We start from the raw sequence: 21,854 nt of genomic DNA, 5'->3' as shown, positions 1-21,854 counted from the left end.
TGCTGGTGCGGTGTGTGCTGTTGCCTGTAAATAGGTCTGCACCAGTGGTGGGATTCAAATACTTTAACAACCAGTTCTCTACCCTAATGATTTCTTCCAACAACCAGTTCACCAAACTGCTCAGAAAGTTAACAACCAGTTCTCCTGAAGTGGTGCGAACTGGCTGAATCCCACCACTGGTCTGCGCATGTGCAGAACATTTTAAAAATGCCAAAGAAACATGCTGTGGCAACCAGAGAACTGGTTTGGAGGTGTGGCCAGCCTGGGTCGCTGCCCGTTCTGCAAATATTCCATTACCGATTCGCCCAAACCGGTGCGAACTGGTAGCAACTCACTTCTGATTTGTACGCTGCCTGGATTCATTCTCTTAATGGTTATTCTTGTGACACCAATGTAATTTTATTTCTCTAACTTTTGCTTTAATATTGGTAGAATATGTAGTACATTGAGATCATGTTTTTTTATCATTAGCAGAACAGAATAACAGAGTTGGAAAGGACCTTGGAGGTCTTCTAGTCTAACCTCCTGCTCAAGCAGGAGACCCTATATCAAGGCTGTCCAACCTCCAAGGCTCATTAGTTTTATTACAATTTTTATTTGTTGTCTCAAAATTTGTCATCTTTTTGAATTAGTGTATGGCCAGATTGATTGAATGATTGATTTACCCCAGCCCACATTCTCTCCACTCTAAAGAACCCAAGTACGCCCCTCACCCCGCTTGAGTGGGCATCTGCCATTCTTTATCCAAATGTCAAGCTGTAATTACCCTTCAAAGTTTTAACTTTTCACAGTGTTTTTATTCAGTGCATTCAACAAACCCCATTAATGTTCGTTCACCTTTAATGGTTGCACACATGTATTATATTCACTCATTTCCAGGAAAGCTCCTGCCCTTGAGGGAATATCTAGCTTTAATTCATGCTTTTTAAAAATCCTATTTAACTTCATTTTGCTGATCTCAAAAAGTATCCAGGCAGATTAGAAAGTAAAACTATTCTGAACAGCTTTTCTGTTTTGCCATTCATTATAGTTTTGCATATGCATAAAACAGACCTGTTAATCTAGCATGGCATGCAGTCTTTTTTTTAAAGGCCCCTATTCTTATAACCTATCTTACCATGGATATGGCTAATTACAATATCCTTCAGATATGTATTTATATATTAATATCTTGCTTTATCAAACATATACCTATTTCATAGTTTATTACGGCATTACAGGTAGTCTTCAATTTATAAGCACAATTGGGCCTCAAATGTCTGTTGCTAAGTGAAACATTGCCTAAGTGAGTTTTGCTCATTTTAGGACTTTTCTTGCCACAGTTGTTAAGTGAATCATTGTAGTTCTTAAGTTAGTAACATGGTTGTTAAGTGAATCTGGCTTCTCCATTGAATGTGCTGGTCAGAAGGTTATCTGAAAGGTGATCCCATGACCCTGGGAAACTGCAACCATTATAAATATGAGTCAGTTGCAAAGCATCTGAATTTTGATCACGTGTCCACGGGGTTGTGGCAACACTTGTAAGTGTAAAAAATGGTCATAAGTCACTTTTTTCAGAGCCGCTGTAACTTTAAATAGTCACTGAATGAACTGTTGTAAATCCAGGACTACCTGTATATAAGTGAACAAAAAACTATGGTAATATGCTGTTCCCTATAGTTAATCACTAAATTGAAAAAAAATCAAACCCCAATATATATATGAACATGCATTTAGGTCAGAATAACCATACTGTGTTAAGACCTGATATTGGTTAAGATTGACAGGGTTCATCATGAGATTAGGAGAACAGAGTGAGCCCACTATCCTCTACAATTCAGCCTACATCAACTAAACTCTTTATGTCTTGTACTTACCTAAATTTGGGTCAAGGCCCTTACATAGTACATGTGATTGTTTGGGGTTGTCAATCAATGGAAGCTGATTCTCCTTTCCTTTCTTTTTAGTGTAACTGGAGGGGAGCTGTTTGAAGACATTGTTGCCAGAGAATACTATAGTGAAGCAGATGCTAGGTAGGTACTGGAAGGTAACAAGTAACAAACTAAGACAATGTTTTCCAACTTTGGCAATTTTAAGATTGGTTGATTTAAGATTGGTGGAACTTTCAGAATTCCCTTGTTAGCAGGCAGTCTGACAAATTCTGGGAGTTGAAGTCCACACATTTTAAAGTTGCTACGGTTGAAAATCACTTGTCTAGAAAAAACTGGTTTCTAAATTTTCTATCTGGAATTGATAGGCCAGAAGGATGAAAACATTACTTTTTTCACTTATAAAATTTATTTTCAGCTCTTTGCTCTGTTAAGTCTGCCTGCTTTTTCTGTTAGGACTACATTTCAACCATTAGTGTACTGGGACTTTATTATTATTATTTTCTGTTTAGAATAGCGACAATCTGTGATGCTGTGTATCTCCAAGCTTTGATTTCACTGAAACAAGAGAAAAAAATATTGTTTGTAATCACAGGTGGGCAAAGGCTTAATGGGGATTCAGATAGTTACAGGTGATTACCATGTTTTGTGGTCAAGATAATACAGGGGATCACACATTGTGCTGTACTGCGGGTTTATTAAATGAGTTCACATAATATATTTATTATAATGTATGATTTATAAAAAAAACCAGGTTTACATAACATGCTAAACTGAACTCAACAAAGCTATACAATACATGACACAATCTGTGAACCCATCATGATTAAATTGCAACTGAGATCAGTGGTCTTCAGCCTTCCCTTGAAAAAGGAAAATCCTCTAAGCCAAAGGTCTGCTCCCTTTGATTTAGATAATCAAGAATAATGTATGCCTTTCAATCTCCCAAATAATGAATTTCCTTTTCATTTCAGTTCCATTTTTATGGTACTTAATTTGTATCTGAATTTTCAATTTAAATTTGATCATTTAAAATTCAATGTAATGCTGACATAGGTGGGTATTGGGCCTTTGTGAGGTAATTGTTTCCTCCAATTTGTAAAGCAAATTCAAGGTGAGCTCTGCATCTAACGCAGAGGAGTTAATCCATGTGATTGCCTTGCAGAAGGTAAAAAATACCCAATTCAATGAGTACAAATTTGCTGCAGGCTTGAAATTCAAACCTAGTTGCATTTTAGCATCTGTGAATCAAGTCATTTCATTTTAGAGGTGGCTCTTCTGTCTGTTCTGCCACCTGTATCTTTATGTTTCCTGCATGATGCCTATACCTCATCTAGCAACCCTGGTGAGATCTACCAACAAAATGGTTCTTATGGCTACCATATCAAATCTGCCAAATGTTAATGAGCACTAAATGATGCCAAATAGCAGGGCCTCCTCGCTGCTATCTCATTATCATCTGGAGTTTTACAGACCAGTAATGGTAACCCTCTTGGGATGGTCGTGCCATCTAAAATCATCATTTATGTGAGAAGGTTACTTTTGCTATCACCTCATAAAGAAACCTCTAAATTCTTTTTGTTTGTTTCTCACAGAAAGAAGCCTTAGTAACTCTAAAGATTCCCCGGTTGGTTTTCATTACACAAAGATTTCTCTTTGTTAAATAAAATTGTAATGAAAGCTTGTTCTGCTTGGCTCTCAGCAGAAAAGCACATAGGAAGATAGAAAATGAGAGGAGGAGTGAAGCATGAAATGGAGACCACTGAGAAACATTATCTCGGGCCATTACCCATAACGAGGAATATGACATAATGTGACAATGTTTCTTCTTCCTAGCCATTGTATTCAGCAGATCCTGGAAGCTGTCTTGCATTGTCATCAGATGGGTGTGGTGCATCGGGATTTAAAGGTAAAATATTTATACATTGTAAAATTGAAAGAACTTAAAAGCATTCCTCTGGTTAAACTTCCTTCACAAAACCTAGAGTGGAAGTGTAGTCCATGAAATAAAAATCTTCTCTTGTTCATGTGCAATTTAAGCTGCTGATTTAAGCTGTTATGGCCTGGCACCTGGATATATATCTGCAGGACCACTTAGTCATACCAGTAACAGCCCAACCAATTCAATCAAACAGAGAGAAACTACTTCAGATTCCGGGTCTCTCTTTGCTAACATCTGAAAAGCTTGTAAAGAAATTCTTCTCTTGATTTTAGCAAGCCATCTTCATTTCCTATTTTTATCACTTATAGCTTTCTGTGTCGCTCCAGTTCTTTAATTGTTTTATAATTAGATTGATATTTTATTTGGCTTTATACCTTACATAATGCCAGGAATCTCTGGACTGCAGTGGGTAATAAACAAACACCCTTATGCAATTGCCTACTGTTGAAGGATTTTTCCGTTTGAAAGGTTCTGTGAAAATTTAATTCTTTTTAGCCATCATCCCATAAAAAAGTGGAGGTCTGACTTCTGACTTAAGGGGGGGCAACATTTTCCATAATGAGGAGGCTGTTACTGAAAAAGACATTGCTCAGTAACAAACTTCAGGGGCCAGGAGTCTCTGTAGTGCTCTCTCCAAGTAGACTGTATGAGGCAGGCAGAACCCCCCTGAAGTAGATTGTCCAAAGCAGGGGTGTCAAACTCAATTTCATTGATGGTGGCATCAGGGTTGTGTTTGACCTCATGGGGGGGAGATGCAGCTAGGGGCAGCATGGCCAAGTTGATGTCACTCATGTTGAGGCACCTGTGGTGGTGTGTGAACTCTGCTAGTGAAAATGGAGCTCGGGAGGGCCACACACCAGAGCTCTGTTTTAGCTGGCAGAGGGTTGCAGGAAGCCATCATGGCCGGAAATGGAGCTCAGGAGGGCCATGTGTGGTCTTCCTGAGCTCCATTTTTGCTGGCTGAGGCACTGCGGCTGATCCTTTGCTGTTTCCATGGTGGTCCTGTAGGCCAAATCTAAGCACCTTGTGGTCCGAATTTGGCTCACGGGCCTTAAATTTGACACCTCTGGTCCAAAGTAAAGGAGGATTTAAGACTTAAACTACATTATAGTTAACAATCAGTACTTTGAATTGAATCTTCCCGGTCGGTGTGGTTCTATTGAATTGGTGGTCAGTAAATTGCAATCATATTCTGTTATCAACTATAGCTTCTGGGTGAGCTCACCACCAGCCTAAGGTGACCAGACGTCCCGCTTTTGGCGGGACACCCCCGCTTTTCAATGCATTTTCCCGCGTCCCGCCCGCCTTTTTAAAAGGCACGCTTTTTTTGGCGCTCGCAGCTCCCGCCCATCAGCTGCTAGCTTGCTGGGCTGGCTCATCGTTCTGTTCTCTATCCTACCAATGAGCCAGCCCAGCAAGCTAGCAGCTGATGGGCGGGAGCTGCGAGCGCCAAAAAAAGCGTGCTTTTACCTACCTACAAATTTAAGCCAGCCCAGCCTGCCGCTCACTTTTATTCTGAATTCCATTTGATTATTTTTTTTCTTAAATGATTTTTTATTCATTAAAATACTGCATTTTTTTCTGCCACTTTTAATCTTAATTTCTTTTCTCTCATTTGCAGCTTCCATTTTCTGTCTTAATATGGCATGGTTCAACCTCTTTTTTTCTATCAATCATTCTGTACATTGTTTCTCATCCACAGCCTCTTCTCTTCATCTTTTTAAATGTTCTTGCATTGTTTTTGTTCATTAGCCTTCCTATTAAAATATATATTTATTACTCTCTCCACATTTCCCAGAAATATAGATTTGTCATCTTAGAGATGTAAATGGCTGTGATTCAGCCGGTTTGGACCAGTTCGGGTGAACCGGATGTTAATTTTAATCTGGTTCATCAAACCGGTAGTTGAAAGGCCTGGTTGACTCTGCCTACCCATCCCCTCCCCATCCCAGGACTCTCCACGCAGCCCATTTTGAATGCCAGGTAAATGCAGGGCCCACACAGAGGCTCTGGGAGGGTGAAAAAAGGGGCTACTGGAAATACCAGAAGTCCAAAAATGGGACCGTTTTCGGCCTCTTGAGGGCCTCTGGAGCCTGGGAGGCCATTTTCCCCCTCACAGAGGCTCAAGGAAAGCCTCCAGAGCCTGGGGAGGGTGAAAAAGCCCCCCTCCCCACCGTGGTGCAGGAAGATAACTAGGCCACACCCTCATGGCCATGCCCACCCAGCAACTGGGCAGAGAACTGCTTGTTAAAAATTTTCAGCCCCACCCCTGGATGTGAAGGTGCGCCAAGTTTAGTGTTCTGTTTGTTACACTTTTGCATCTCAGTCACAAGAGAAAAGTGGGAGCTTTTTTCCTTTGCATTTTTATTGTTCCCTTCTCTCTTTTTTTCTCTTAAAGCCAGAGAACCTCTTGCTGGCCTCCAAACTGAAGGGAGCTGCTGTTAAACTAGCTGACTTTGGTCTTGCTATTGAAGTGGAAGGAGAACAGCAGGCCTGGTTTGGTGAGTAGAAGAAAACCGGGCTTACAGAGGTTCCATTTTGTGTGTGTATGTAATTGGGCAAAATACATTTCTCTCTCTCAGTAAAATGACGCAGGGCGTTAATCCTGCACTACTGTGAATTGGTATTTTTCTACAACTAAAAATGATAAATTAATACTTTCCTCTGGTTGTTGTATTTTTCCCCTTCTTACTCCATTTTAGTTTATATTCATGTTTATTCTTGTTAAAACTTTCAATAAAGTTAGAATGAAGAAAGAAAGAATAAAGAATAAAGTTAAAATAAAGAAAGAATGTAAACTGGTATAAGGCTGAAGCCAGCAAGTCAATAATCAATACCTCCCAGTCTGGGAAGAGCCAAATCACAATCACCCAATGCCACCAAGCAAACCACCATGTATCTGTTAATTTGACAAAGCCAGGATGAAGAATCCAACAGTTTCAATACTGAAGTACACTGTATATGTGTCAAAACTCTTTATTCTCTGCTCTGAGAGAGTGAATCAGCTGCTGTGTTTAAAGCTTTATTCTGGCCAGGTCATTCCTAAGCATCTTCTGCTAGGTCAAATTAAAGGATTAAACTTCTGGAGAGATGTGATTATTTACAACACGTCAGATGTATGAGAATCGCATATTGCTGAAATAGTCTGTATTCTAAAACTAATTACTTCAGTGGAGTTTCTGTTTTGAAAAAAGTCAACCACCCTGATTTAGACTAAGTGCTCTAATTTTAAAGGGATCACAGAAACAAATATGTTCAGTGTGGCCGTATCAGTCTTCCCCAGTGGCATTTATTTAGACATTTCTTTCTGTGCCTTTGTGTGCATAATATTATACAATATTAAAGTTAGCTACCACTCCAGTTGAGAGAAAGTGTGCATTTACAGAGACAGACAGACATAAATCTGGAATACTAGCTGGGGTTTAATTAAGTCATAATAACTGCAAGCTGATTAGGTCATCCTAAAGTCTGTTACTATTGTATCTTTGAGCTGTAGACACAGGCTGTTAAGGGAATACCTTTATAATTCCTAAACCATAAATACATTTTGCAAATACGCTAGGGCAGCACATGCTTCTGCAACCAAAAAAGGTCCCAGAAGGATCTTGAATAACAAGGCTGTAAAAGATGATTGCTTTGAGACTTCACAGAGCTGTCTTCGGTTTGATCTGATAGCGCTCGTCTAGCTGGGCCAGCGGTGGGATGCAAGGCGCTTTCAGTTGGCCGTTGCCTGTCCTTCATAATCCCTCAAAGCACACTGGAGGATGATTAATGATCCTCTTCAAATCTACGAGACTTGCAGCTGTGAAAATCAAGAGTGAAATCATTGCTCAACTGCCAAAGGCCCCGCAGCAATAAATATCCTCCCATTCCAGAGGGGAAGAAAGCAAAGGAAGACAAGACCAAGGCCTGCCTGCTGTTTTTGTTTGCAGGCTAAGAAAACTTTGTCATTTTCACGTGTCATCGAGCAAGAGCTAGGAAGCAATCAAGCCAGCGTTCCCCGTACAGGACTTTATAGAGTGAACTCAAAACCAGGAGGAGGAGTTCCCTCCAGTGGGGAAATAGATTGCTTGCAGTTGCAGCTTTAGGGGAGAGAAAAATAGGGCTGTTTGGGAAGCATTTGGGAGTAGCGGGAGCAGTAAACCCGGATCCAAATAGAGTAGAAGTTAGAAGAACTGCTCCCATAGTATGTGTGTCATAATAGAACATGAGGCTCGGGAGATGACAATGATCCCTGCTAATTCAGCTCTTCATATTTATCATGTAATGAGAAATCCCAAGACCGAGAATTGTTCTAAATGAAAAGTTGTTGATTCTCCTGGGGGCAAATAGTGTAATTAGCTGTCTATTTTGACAATTAACAGGTTTTGCAGGCACTCCAGGTTACCTTTCTCCTGAAGTACTCCGGAAGGATCCCTATGGCAAAGCTGTTGACCTTTGGGCATGTGGTAAGTGAAACTTTATTTCAAAGGATACTGAAGACGGTAACTTAGGGCGGCGCCCCCCAAACTTTTGGACACCAGGGATCGGTTCTGTAGAGGGAGGTTTTTCCACAGATAGAAGGCATGGTTTCATGTGATGCCTACATCCCAAGGATGGGGCTGCAGTTGTTCATGCAGCCTGGTTTCTGGCATGCTGTGGAGCGGTGCAGGTCCATGGACTGGGGGTTGAGGACCCCTGACTTAGGAACAGAAAGAGGGTTCCTACTACCAGTTTTTTGTCTATTTGTAGCTTGTCTGTGGGATTGGCTATTTATGAAAATATTTAATGGAATGCCTTCCCCAACTGTTTTCAGAAATTATTTTGTTGGGTGGAGGGAAATAAGCATTTGATATTTGATAGATTGGAGGCCATTAATTTGGAAAAGCTAGAGTCCATATCACCATTAACCCAAGTAACAGGTTAAAATGAAATCCTATGAGAAAAAATATGAGCCTGCAAGTTTAAGGTTTAAGGTTTAAGGTTTATTATTTATAGGCCGCCCTTTTCCCTGAGGGGACTCAGGGCGGCTTACAATTTATAGGGAGGGGAATACAAAACAATAAGACATAAACAATACATAAATTAAAATAGAACACAACATTCATTCATCATTTGGGTGGGGACGGATTACAATCTTTATCCCCAGGCCTGATGGGATAGCCAGATCTTAAGGGCTGCGCGAAAGGTCTGAAGGGTGGTGAGGGTACGAAACTCCACGGGGAGATTGTTCCAAAGGGTCGGAGCTACTACTGAAAAGGCTCTCCTCCGCGTAGTTGCCAGTCGACACTGACTGGCGGATGGAACTCGGAGGAGGCCTAATCTGTGTGATCTAATAGGTTGTGAGGAGGTAATTGGCAGTCCCTCCTTTGAGTTGTTATTCCCAGACCATTTTTTGCTTATTCTGCATCATCCCTGCCCACACTCCCTAAAACATGTGTGCCTACCCAGGCAGGCCATAGCACCCTCCTGCCTGGCCAAAGTCACACAACTGGCTGTGATGTCACACTTTAGGATTGTTTAATGACAGAAATCCTGGTCCACAATATCCTCGTTGAGTAAGGACCTCTGGTTAGTTACAGACAGTGCAGATGTTATCAGTTTAAGTATGGCATTAAGAGTTTTTGCTCTCCAACATGCATCAGAATAGTTTGATGATATATCCAACTGAGTGCTATCTTTTAAATAACAATAATGTATGGACAAGATAAGAGATCTTGGTCCCAACACTCATCCTTGAACTTATCTCCATTGAAAACAATGGCCACATGTTCCTATGCTTTTATTTCTCATCAGTAATAAACAAAATATTAGGACAAATCATCTAATCCCATAATAGATAAAGGTACTCAAGAACTTTTTATGAGGAATGTTGTCAAGGCCTTGTGAAAATCTAGATATACAATATTGACAGGATCTCACCATCCATGGCTTGCTGGCCTGCAAAAACTCTAAATGATTCATGAGATAGATTCCCCTCTTCAGAATCCATGCTGGTTTTCTTTCAGCAAGACTTATCCCTCTGTGGGCTCAGTTTGTTTTTGGTTTGATTATAGTTTCTTCCAATTTGCCTGGAACATGTTAAACAGCCTGGGCTGTAATTTTCTGGATCTCCCACAGATCCCTTTTAAAATATTGGATGAAGACCGTTATTAATGCTTCCTAGGTCATTAAGGCCTGCTTTCTCCAGCACAGGGAGTGACTATTCCTGATTCCTACTATTGACTTATTGTAATAAATCCTTGTCAAAATCAAATCATTTATTCCAGCACCCTATTTCCATAGCAGAGCAAAACAACTTAGTTGAGGAAATACTCACATTCCTAATGTAGCCATTATGTCAACAAATTATAAGGGCAGACTGGATTGCCCTCCTTCCTGTTACGCTGAAAGGAAGCAAGGAAGGAAGCCAGCATCTAATGGCTTAAATTGCCTATAAATAGGTTTCACATCTGAAAGCAAACTTATTTGCCAGAAATCTGGTGTTTTTACTGCAACCTTATTCCTAATAAATCTTAGTAAACTGAGAATTGTTCCTTGTTATTTCACCCCCATTCTGATAGATGTGAGGAACAAAAGTCATCCCGTTTGCAATTTAACACCTTTTTACAACAACGTTCATAATAAAAATATTTAAGTGCTTTCATGCTGCAGATTTTTTAAAAATATGACACGTTGATTATCCTTCTCATCTTTTCATCTTTCCTATTACCTATTTCCTTAGCTTCTTATGAACTATAATTTTGTTGTTTATATCTCATGATTTATTTTGATTGCCTTTATTTAGTATCCTATTATGATTTATGTTTATGCTTATTTATAAGTAAATATGCTTATTTACTGAGTTTGTATCTTATGATTGATGATGATAATATTTTATGATTATGATCATGATTTATTACTTGTTGCTTGCAAGTACACTGAGATCTTATGCACTGGAGACAAATTCCTTGTGAGTCCAATCACATAATGCCAATGAAGAATTCTAATGACTAGAAAAATAAAACATTGAGAAATGTTAACTTTTATTTTTCTCTCCTGTACTGATATCCAACCCCACTTGGACACTTATTACAACAAAAATAAAGATCAATGTCAGAAGATCATTGCTTTCAAAATTTCGGCTCAGCTTTGTCTCAGACAGTGGGTTCTACATGCTTAAAGCTGAAGGACTTTAAAACGTTCTTTGAATTCTCCATTGATGGGGTACTGAGTCGAGGTGGCACAGTGGTTTGAGTGCAGCACTGCAGGCTACTTCAACTGACTGCTAGGTGCAGTTCGGCAGTTCAAATCTCACCAGGCTCAAGGTTGACTCAACCTACCATCCTGGTAAAATGAGGGCCCAGATTGTTGGGGGTAATATGCTGACTCTGTAAACCTCTTAGAGAGGGCTGTAAAAGCACTATGAAGCAGTATATAAGTTTAAGTGCTATTGCTATTAGGAGAAAATGCAATCGTATAGAAAGTGATTGTCAAAGCTTTCAGACTTTTTAGCCAATCACCAATACAATACAATACAATACAATACAATACAATACAATACAATACAATACAATACAATAGCAGAGTTGTAAGGGACCTTGGAGTCCAACCAAGGTATAGGCAGGAAACCCTATACCGTTTCAGACAAATGGCTATACAACATCTTCTTAAAGACTTCCAGTGTTGGGGCATTCACAACTTCTGGAGGCAAGCTGTTCCACTGATTAATTGTTCTAACTGTCAGGAAATTTCTCCTCAGTTCTAAGTTGCTTCTCTCCTTGATTAGTTTCCACCCATTGCTTCTTGCTCTACCCTCAGGTGCCTTGGAAAATAGTTTGACTCCCTCTTCTTTGTGGCAACTCCTGAGAAGACAAGCCTCCTGAAGCCTGGGCTGTCTAGTAAACCTGCTATAGGTAATCCTCGACTTGCAACCATTTGTTTAGTGACCATTCAAAATTTGAATGGCACTGAAAAAGGGACTTATGATCAGTCCTCACACTTATAGCCATTGTGGTATCCTCATGGTCACATGTTCAAAATTTGGGCACTTGGAGACCTGCATTTATGACTGTCCCAGGGTCATGTAATCATCATTTACAACTTTCTCAGCCAGCTTCCGAATAAAGTCAGTGGGTGAAACCATTCACTTAATCATGTGATTCGCTTAACAACATGGCAAAAAAGGTAGTAAAATCAGGCACAACTGCCTTGGAAATTCTGGTCCCAATTTTGGTCATAAGTCGAGGACTACCTGTATCTATTTGTAGAACTATATCTAAGGATTCCTTCCAATAGGTAGATAAGTGCAGTCACAATATCATTCAGCAAAAAGCAAATGCTAGAGATATCTTTACAAATTTTCATGAGGAATTTTGGGTCTTGTTTTCAGGCAAATGATGATACTGATGATTCAGACTGAACTGCAAAGAGCTCACACTTATGCCTGAAACCTTGACATTTCAGTTAAGAATTAACCATTTTATACAACATCGGGATGATGTTGATAATACAGGAAGATACTCAGCTCTTGACTCATCTCATTTTTTTAAATCTTGCTCACTGTGTAGGCCAATTCAGATCTCCTGTGTCAATCAACTCCTTTCCACTAGCTTATGTAACAATGTTCCCTCTAAACACACAGGAGTTATTCTCTATATTCTACTGGTTGGCTATCCTCCTTTCTGGGATGAGGATCAACACCGATTATATCAGCAGATCAAAGCTGGAGCCTATGATGTAAGCGATCCTCCCTTTCATATTCCTCTTCTCTCTCCAACCTTAATTTGTTTTAATAACTTTACCTCACTTGCTTTATTTATGCACTACCATATTGGAAACCAATCTAAATATCAATCTAATGTTGCAGTTAATATGTTGGACTAGGGGTTAGGCTATGCTGATGTCCACACTTGGGTAATTGGGACTGATAAACCATGATTCTGAACTGCTGTTCAACACCAGTTTCATTCAGTTCTAGCAAGATATATGAAGAATGTAGAGAGATACTGAAAGATGTAATTCAACAAGATTTGGAAATCATAGACTCCTATTCCAGATTAATGTTCCTCTCAGACTATTTTATATTGTGAGCTTGCCATGAATAAAGCTGGATCTTCTATATTTATTTAACATATTTCTATGTCCCCTTCATCAGCAAAATCTCTCAGCAGCTTATGTAGAACAAATGCTGATTTAAAGGTCTACAATATCAGTAAAACAATTACAAAATAACAGTGACTGTTTTTATTGTATCTACAAAAAGGAACACATGAGATTATAGTAAAGAAGGAATAGCAACAAGGAGAGTTTATGAACAATGTAGCATCTGCTGGAACATGACCCCTCTGCGTGAGATGGGATGATTTTTCCTTCCTGTGGCAGCTCTGTATCAAACAGATCTGTTGACTCACTGGGGAGTTTTCTTTCTTTTTAGGGGGGAGTTTAGGTTGATCAAATGGCCTCTTTGATCCCTCTTTCAAACCAGTGGTCTCTCTGTTCAGAATGTGGACTTTGCTGTCTTCAAAATAATGTCTGAAGAGTGGCCATCTATATTAAAATTGAAGAGTCCTCTTTCAACAGAGGGGAAGTGATACAATACCACCTATCCCCTGTGTACCATGCAATCCTTTCAGCAGTTCCAAGAAGGTTCCACATCCATTTGCACTTTGATTCAGGTGACCCTGAGGGTACAGATAAACCCCTAAGTGGCCTCAACAGCTGTCGGAGCGTAACGAGTGACCTCAGTCATTCTTTGCAGATGACCGCAAAGAATATAAATCTTTCAATTTCCCACCATTCAATCAGAACTGAAGAAGTTTCTTGGATGAGAATTAAAACATTTTTAAGGAACAAAAACTAAGCTAGTCTAGTTGCTTTTTGAAAAATACCTTTGGGACAACATGACCTGGTTGATTGAGAATCTCCATAGATTATCTTATCCCATTTCAAACTGCTTTGATGATGGGCTTCAGGTAGCTTTGGTCTGCCTGGTGATGATTTTTATCTAGGAATCGATAGATTGAACATGAATTCATTGGTTCCCATTGACATTTCAATGGGTTTTGATAGCCTCTAGATCAGACCTGTCAAACTTCTGGCCCATGGGCCAGTTGTACTGGCCATACCCACACTCAGTTTAACAAAGTCCCAATACGTCAGGTGATGCCATTGTGATGACGTGAGTTTGACACTCCTGCTCTAGATCATCTGATAAACTTGGAAATAGGAAGCACAACTTTGCAGTGGACCTATTGCTATCTCTCTCAGGTAGATTTCAGATAATGCTGCATCCTCAACATGTAAGCTGTGATATGGTATCCTCCAGAACTCCATTATGTATCTTATGCTTTTCAATGTCTAGAAGTAGCAGCTGGAGGGAAATAAACAAGAGAGTTGGAGATGAATGCTATAGTATGTTGATGATACTCTTTCTCCTTGATGTCTTTAGGAAATGGAATGGCTCTCCTGAATGCCTTCTCGCAGTTAGTAATGGGCTGGATGGGTGATAATTTCTTGAAACTGGACCTAGACAAGAGAGAAGTGCTCAACATGAGATCCCTATTCTAGACTTAAATCCCTCTCTGATTTTCAAGGTTAAAGCAAGGCCAAATGTGCCTTTGAAGAGCTCCAGGAAATATACCAACCATGTTTGTCTTTCAGAAGATAGTGACCTTAGAGTACGGCAATAGTGGCCAGAGTTATAACCAGATTTAAATAGAGTAATATCCTCTGTTTGGATCTGTTATTTCTGTCTAGTCTGCAACATACTGCACAAACTTGTCCAGGCAGTCAACAGGAGTAAAAAAAAAAAATTGACTTGAAAGCGTGCATGCACACATACTAATATGCACATAGGTTATCTTCAAAGCTTTACATGATTTAGTTCTAGGCTATAGTTTTTGGGTTGAACTTCCACACTTGTAAAATGTTTGCCTGTAATTTCTACGGTACCTTCTGAAGCTCAACCTCTTGGAATGCATTCTCTGCAATGTGGACCAGCCTAATACCTTTATTAGTATTTTTAAAAGACCCTTTCAACTCATCTTGAAATGGGTGAATGGGCAAAATGGAGATTGGCAATTAAGAAATATGAAATTTAAATAAATAAATATTTTTGTACTGCATTTAACTGTTGTACTAATTTCCCCCTAGTCAGCTACGTACCAAGGGAAAACTCATACATGACATGAACTTCTAATTTGTTTTTATTGCTTTTAAAATAATGACATAAAATAAAGAACAACAAAAACACAAAGCTAATTAAGATAAAAAATACATACATCTAGATTTTTTCCCTATTTTCTTTGACAATGTGTGTATACAGAATGTGTACTTAATGCTTGGACTGTATAATTACTGTCTCAGAGAAATACATTGTGTCAATTCTCTCCTGCAGAAGAGAGAATGAAGAGTTTTATCTTCTTGTACTTGCAGTTTCCTTCTCCTGAGTGGGATACTGTTACTCCTGAAGCAAAAGACCTCATCAATAAAATGTTAACAATCAACCCATCCAAACGTATCACAGCAGCAGAAGCTCTGAAGCATCCATGGATATCAGTAAGTGCAAAGTGAATCATACTTTTATTAGTAGCTGCCTGGTGTCAGGTTTCCAAATAGCATCCAAAATTAAATCAGAGTCCCAGGCAAAGTATTGCTAAAAGTTCCAATTTATTAAGAGAGCCATGTTGGCACATCTGGGAAAACCCGAATCTGAAAGCTTTCCAGTTTTCCCCACCCAGTTGAAAGTTCATGATCTTGCCCCGACACCCACAAGTCCATCACATGGTCCAATCTTCCACTGCCATGCTGGCAGTTCCACCCATCCAGTTTTGGTCAGGTGCAGAGGTGTAGAGACAAAGGATGACCTTGGATTCTAGAAAGGAATTTTATTTTAGCTACATAGCATTTAACTCCATACTATCCCCCCTCCCATTTTCCCACAATAGAAATGGCATAGTAGAATAATAGAAAAAGTGGCAGGCCAAAGATCCAAAAGGAATATGGCTGCAGGCCTGATACCTGGATTTTGATAATCTCCAGGTGACAGTATTCTCCCAATTTAAGTGGGAGGGGTCTGCAACATGAAAACCCAGGGCCTTCTAAATCCTTCCATTCAAGCCCTCCAAAATCTTTCAAGTTTCCTTTTGAATTCCTGAGAAAGTTGCTCTCTGAACTGTCCAGAGTTGTTGCACAGGGTACACATTGAATAAATAAACATTGTAGTGCTTAAGATTAAAAAAAGGATTTTTTTTAAAACACAGAAGTAATGGTCATGTTGAGTGCAATTTTAATTTAATTTAAACTTAATTTCTTAAAGCAAATTGTTGAAGGAACAAGTATGGCTCTTGACCACAAAAAGTTAACAGGCTCCAAATGTTCTTGATGCAAGGAAAAAATTTACCTTCCTAGTAGAGAATATGCAAAACTATGCAGAAAAGCACATGAGATCAGTCAAGCTGATACTTCATTGCTCTGTTAAAAAAAAACACCATGAAATCTAATTGGGCTAACTGTCGAGCCTTTTTGTAACATTAATGTGAAGCAGCATTCTGCCACAGGTTGTCCTAGCAGAGCCACAGGAGGGTGTATGGATGTCTTTCAGTACTTAATCATTGCTTTCTTCATATCACCAATATATTTGAGTCTCTGCAGAAAAGCCAGCTTGTAATGTCCTTCAGTGACAACAACAGTGTGGAACTGAAGAATAGAAGGCAATCCTGTTTCATAGATCACATTTACAATCACACAAAGAAGCACAGCTTCTACTATAAGTCCAGGTTTCTAAAACAAAGAAGGATTTTGTACTCATTTCCATTTCTAAGCATGTTTTCTTTATATCTTTTAGCACCGTTCCACTGTGGCTTCTTGCATGCACAGACAGGAGACTGTTGATTGCTTGAAGAAATTCAACGCCAGAAGAAAGCTAAAGGTAATTATGAGACTTCCCTGTTTCCTTAATTGGAAGTTTCCACTTTCATTTGTTCCCCATGTTTATGTTCCACATCTTGCACATGGCTCCATACTAGACTTCTTGCAGGTTTTTATTTATTTATATTCTACAGATCCAGATGACATCACCTGTAATGGGTAATTTTTCTATATTTTCTCATCACTCGTGGTGATGTTCTTTACACACACACACACACACACACACACACCCAAAAATCACCAAAGAGGAAAAGACAGACAAAAAAAGAGGTTTAGACTGGACTATTATATTTTGATGGACATTTCAAATCGATCCATCGCTAGAATAACAGACATGTAAACATTGTATTCTTATACTAATTCAGTTTTATTCAGTGCAAGTATATCTTGCTTTTTTTCTGTAAATGCTAAACCAATTGCTCAGCATTCCCCATCAAACATATGTGGAACGTTTCCTTTTCTTATTAAAAATGGACACTTCCTGCTAACAAGCCCAGCATTAAAATATATTGCTGCACTATTGCAAATCAGGTACCTGTCATAACTTATTTTATTGACTTACAGAGAATGGCTCTGGATATATTACTTCAGTAATGCATTGAAGTCTTCCCCCCTTTCAAATGGATGTGATGAGACTGATCTATGAGAGCATATGCTTGAGGGCTTTGTGTAGTAATAGTATAGTAGTAGTAATTGTGGTAGCTTTTATTTAGAGCTGCTAAATTGAAATGGAGGAGAAATATATGCTACAGATGAGTCTTTTTCAACATGCCCAAATGTGTGTTTTTTTTAAAAAAAAAATTCTGAAAGTGGAGTGAGTTTCGGGCATTATAGTGCAATCTTGCATTTTACTACAACACTGAATATGGAAGGATGAGGGATTGGTTGTTCGTTGGGATAATTTCTTCTGTTCTATAACCTGAGACAAATGACTGATGCATCCGAAGAGTTTTAATCTGTTGGATGTCTCAAAGATAGATGGCATATTTGAGATTACACTTGGGATACTGTAGGAAATCCTCTTTAATACAGCAAGACATTTATCAGTTACTCTGGTCCCAGCAGAGCTCAAGCGTTACTTGTTTAGTGGAGAATGGAGTTTCATTAACATTGGAAGGAAAGCTTTTTAATCTCTATATAAGATGGCTATAATAAACTCTGTGTCCACCATTTGGAAACTTGATGTTAAAAATCCCTGAGCTAATATCCAGTGACTTGATTTCTGCAAACTGTTTGCTGTTTCTATTAATATCTTCCCTGAACTATATTCATCCTGCCCTGAAACAGGGCCAAAGGTACATTCCCCTTGTAGCTCAGCCAGCTCCATTTTCCATGGGATGTTTTTAAGAAAAAGGAGATATTAGAGTGGGATGTGGGGGGGGGGAGGAGAGGGATAGCCCTGATTCTAAATCCAACATTGTGTTCTCTTTCCCCTTTTTTTCCTTTTTGTCTTTTGTGTGTTCCAGGGTGCAATCCTTACTACAATGCTAGCAACACGTAATTTTTCTGGTAGGTAACCCAACTCTGTTTATTTGCTACCTTGTCACTTATTGGCTACTAACTTTGGTTAGAAACTATGGCTGATTGCTGCACTAAGACTTCCACAAGCAGGTTTGGATATTTTTATGTGATTCCCAAATGTGATTTTTTCCCTATGTTTGTTGAAATGTTCATACAAGAAAGAGAAGAGAGGAAAAAATTTAAATTTATGTTGTAACCCATATATCATAGTGGTGACCTGAGGAGAAAGGTCTGAAGATCTTATGTTACAGTATGTATATTTTTGGATTGTGACTTAAATATACCACCAATCTAGAAAATGATCTGACCAACTACTTCCCTTACTGTATTTTAAAAATACCCCTAAAAGTTCCCATTTGAATGTGGAAGAAAGAGTTTCTTTGGCAGAAGAATCCATGAGGACTTTTAATACAATCTGCACATTCTGTAGCTCTGCAGGAGGTAGTACTAAAGATGTTGGCTTCTTAATTCCTTATAATTTTGTAAAAGAAAGATTCTTCTATGCAGTCTAGTATTCCTAAACAATACAAATACTTTTTCCTTCAACAACCCACCCCCATATCCTTTTCTTCACTTAAAGCTGAAAAGCCACTGTAATTAATTATAGCTCAGGCCCCAATTCATAGAGTGTGATAAATGTAAACTCCCCTGGATTAACAGCTCATCAGCATAGCTTGAGGAACATCAACTAAGCATTTCCAAAGGACATATCTGCATATCATTGCCTGTGTCTCATCATCCAACCACAGCTGAGGCAGACCAGGGATAGCTTTAAGTGTTCCATTTGTAGAGTAACGTCTTCCCTCTTATCCCGTCTCCCGCACACTTTCAAGGCAAAGTTGGGCATGTTGATGCCATAGAAGAGGTGGCCTAAAATGACTTCTTCCATTCTGATTATTTGATTTATATAGCCATCCATTTAGCACATGACTCAGAGCAGCATACATCATCAATAAACAGCCATATACATATATACATATCTATCTATCTATCTATCTATCCATCTATCTATCTATCTATCTATCTATCTATCTATCTATCTATCTATCTCTACCTCTATATCTATCTATCTATCTATCTATCTATCTATCTATCTATCTATCTATCTCTACCTCTATATCTATCTATCTATCTATCTATCTATCTATCTATCTATCTATCTATCTATCTATCTATCATCTATCTATCTATTTCACACTCTCTCTCTCTCATCTATGTCTCTATCTCTATATCTATCTATCTATCTATCTATCTATCTATCTATCTATCTATCTATCTATCTATCTATCTACCTACCTACCTACCTACCTACCTACCTACCTATACCTATACCTATACCTATACCTATACCTATACCTATACCTATACCTATACCTATACCTATACCTATACCTATACCTATACCTATACCTATCTATCTATCTATCTATCTATCTATCTATCTATCTATCTATCATGTATGTATGTATGTATGTATGTATGTATGTATGTATGTATGTATAAACAAAAACATAAGGCCATAAGGTGCTTGGAAAAAGTCATCCTATGGGATCATGTCATTCTGTGACCCAGTGCCTGGAGAAAGAATTAAGGTTACTGCCTTTCAAAGGCAAGATAGAGCTGGGTCAACTGAATCTTGGGAAGAATGCTGGTCCAAGGATGGAGGTAGTGAGAGAAAGAATATACCCTGGTATATCAAGTGACATTGGCTGAGCAATAGAATCTAGAACATTCTGACCTTCTTAGATCTTACCAGAAAAGCAGAAATAAATGGAGTTCCAAATGTACTTTTCAAAAGGCAATTCTGAAGAAGCTTCTTAAATGAGAAATGAAATGTTTCCAAGGAAAAAAACGAACACCCCCCCCCCACCAAAGAAACACTTCAGAATTTGGATTCTGAAAAGCACCTTTGAGACAACGATGACTTGGATGATTCAGAATCTCCATAGACAAAGGAATGTAGCATTAGAAAACCTCTGGCTCCAGCTGGTTCTGTGACCTTCCTGTGGAACCATCACCCCATCCCATTCCTGATTGGTCTTCCACCCACAGGCTGTGAGGGAGTCTGAAATCCAGCTTGCTTGTTTCTTTTTTAAATGGGTTGCTTATCTATCCATTGGTTCACTTAGAGACCTGATCCTAAATGATCCTCCTTTCGAGCAAATAACTGGAAGTTTTGAAAAAATTGTCTTTTACATTCTGTAACCTGCCTGGCAGGGAAATCCCTTCCTTGGCTCCATACACCCTCTTCTCTGGTAATCTTAGTTTACAGCTCCCCACAGCTTACCCCCTTGTTCAAAATCTAGTTGATCTCCAGCACTGATCCAGCAACAGTGCAAATCTAGATGACTGTTGAAGGGGAGCCATTTTTTAAAAAAAAAACTAGACAAAATGACTTTTCCTGTCATCTTACGGTTGATAAGCTGACTGATTGTTCTATAACTTTTAAAGAATTAAAAAAAATAACTCCAATGGGTCAATGAGGCAATGGCTATGGCTTAACCAGAGTATTGTCTGTGCCAATTTTCAAATGCAGGATAGTGTCGGGCAAGACTGGAATGCAATCAAGGAAACCAAAATTATAGCTTTCACTACAGAAATGTGTGCTGTAGGGGAAATGGCACGCTATGGAGATAGCAAGATTAGGAAAGGACCCATGTTAAGAAGGAACATAGTAAGGTCTGTGGATGTAACCTAAGTCTGGCTTACATAGTGACTCATATAGATAGACACTAGGGAGATTAATTCAGGCACTAGCATCTTTCTTCCAGCATGTCATATTAATAAATAGATATTGACCATGTTCTCTGGTTTATTAAATGAAGACAAAATACAAAAATACTTTTTTTGCTCATTGATAGAAAGGCTGTGCTAAACAAATCAATCAAGTTCCTATCCCTCAATAACAGGGCATTCAAACCATCATCATTATTTATTAATAGGAGTTTGAAAGAGCTCAGATTAGATAATAGAAAGCTCATTTTACACTATTTTGTGAGAAATGCTGGGTTGCAAGATTATTAATCAAAGGGGGTTTGCCTCAGAATACACCATCCTGTGAGATGAAGCTCTTTTAACAACAACAACCCTAAGAGAGATACCCATTGTCATCAGGGCACTTGGTACCATGTCCAAGAATTGTATAAAATAATCAACAAATTGCAGCTTCCTGCAATAACGCCAGCGGAACTGCAAAAAACTGTTCTACTCGGAACATCGTATACTTTAAGGGTGGAAACCTATAACGCTGGCAGCAACCCATATCAACCATTAACACCAGTCAATGGTATTTGTGATGCGTTTTTGAATGTTCAGTAGACTGACTTTCATGTATTATTATTATTATTATTATTATTATTATTATTAGTAGTAGTAGTAGTAATAGTAGTAGTAGTAATAGTAATAGTAATAATAATAATCTTTCTAGAATAGTATTAGAATAAAAGTATTTCCTTCCTGCATAAGAATTGCATAGAACTAAAAATGTTTAATTATATATTTTTATTAATTTGTAATATGACATATAAAGACGATACAAAAGTAAATATTAGGGAAATTAGGGAAGGAAAAAAGGGAAGTGGATAGTGAGCAAGGGTGGGGAAAGGCATTGACTTTTGACTCCTTTGGTGCAGTAA

At 38.7% G+C, this 21,854-nt stretch overlaps 1 protein-coding gene across 2 annotated transcripts in view; it reads left to right on the top strand.

The window, feature by feature from the left end:
• Positions 1–1,952: 1,952 nt before the first annotated feature.
• Positions 1,953–21,854, top strand: part of CAMK2A (calcium/calmodulin dependent protein kinase II alpha) — a 46,165-nt gene continuing 26,263 nt past the window's right edge. For both annotated transcript variants that reach the window (XM_032210707.1, XM_032210706.1), the window contains exons 1-8: positions 1,953–2,012; positions 3,705–3,777; positions 6,209–6,311; positions 8,175–8,258; positions 12,413–12,507; positions 15,205–15,327; positions 16,616–16,699; positions 18,165–18,207. In XM_032210707.1, coding sequence (XP_032066598.1) covers positions 3,751–3,777; positions 6,209–6,311; positions 8,175–8,258; positions 12,413–12,507; positions 15,205–15,327; positions 16,616–16,699; positions 18,165–18,207 — 559 coding nt within the window. In that variant the 5' untranslated portion in view covers positions 1,953–2,012; positions 3,705–3,750. The remainder of the gene's footprint in view (positions 2,013–3,704; positions 3,778–6,208; positions 6,312–8,174; positions 8,259–12,412; positions 12,508–15,204; positions 15,328–16,615; positions 16,700–18,164; positions 18,208–21,854) is intronic.

The sequence above is a fragment of the Thamnophis elegans genome, chromosome 2 (genome assembly GCF_009769535.1).
Source record: "Thamnophis elegans isolate rThaEle1 chromosome 2, rThaEle1.pri, whole genome shotgun sequence".
Classification (NCBI taxonomy): domain Eukaryota; kingdom Metazoa; phylum Chordata; class Lepidosauria; order Squamata; family Colubridae; genus Thamnophis; species Thamnophis elegans.
This window is presented reverse-complemented; position numbering and strand designations above follow the sequence as displayed.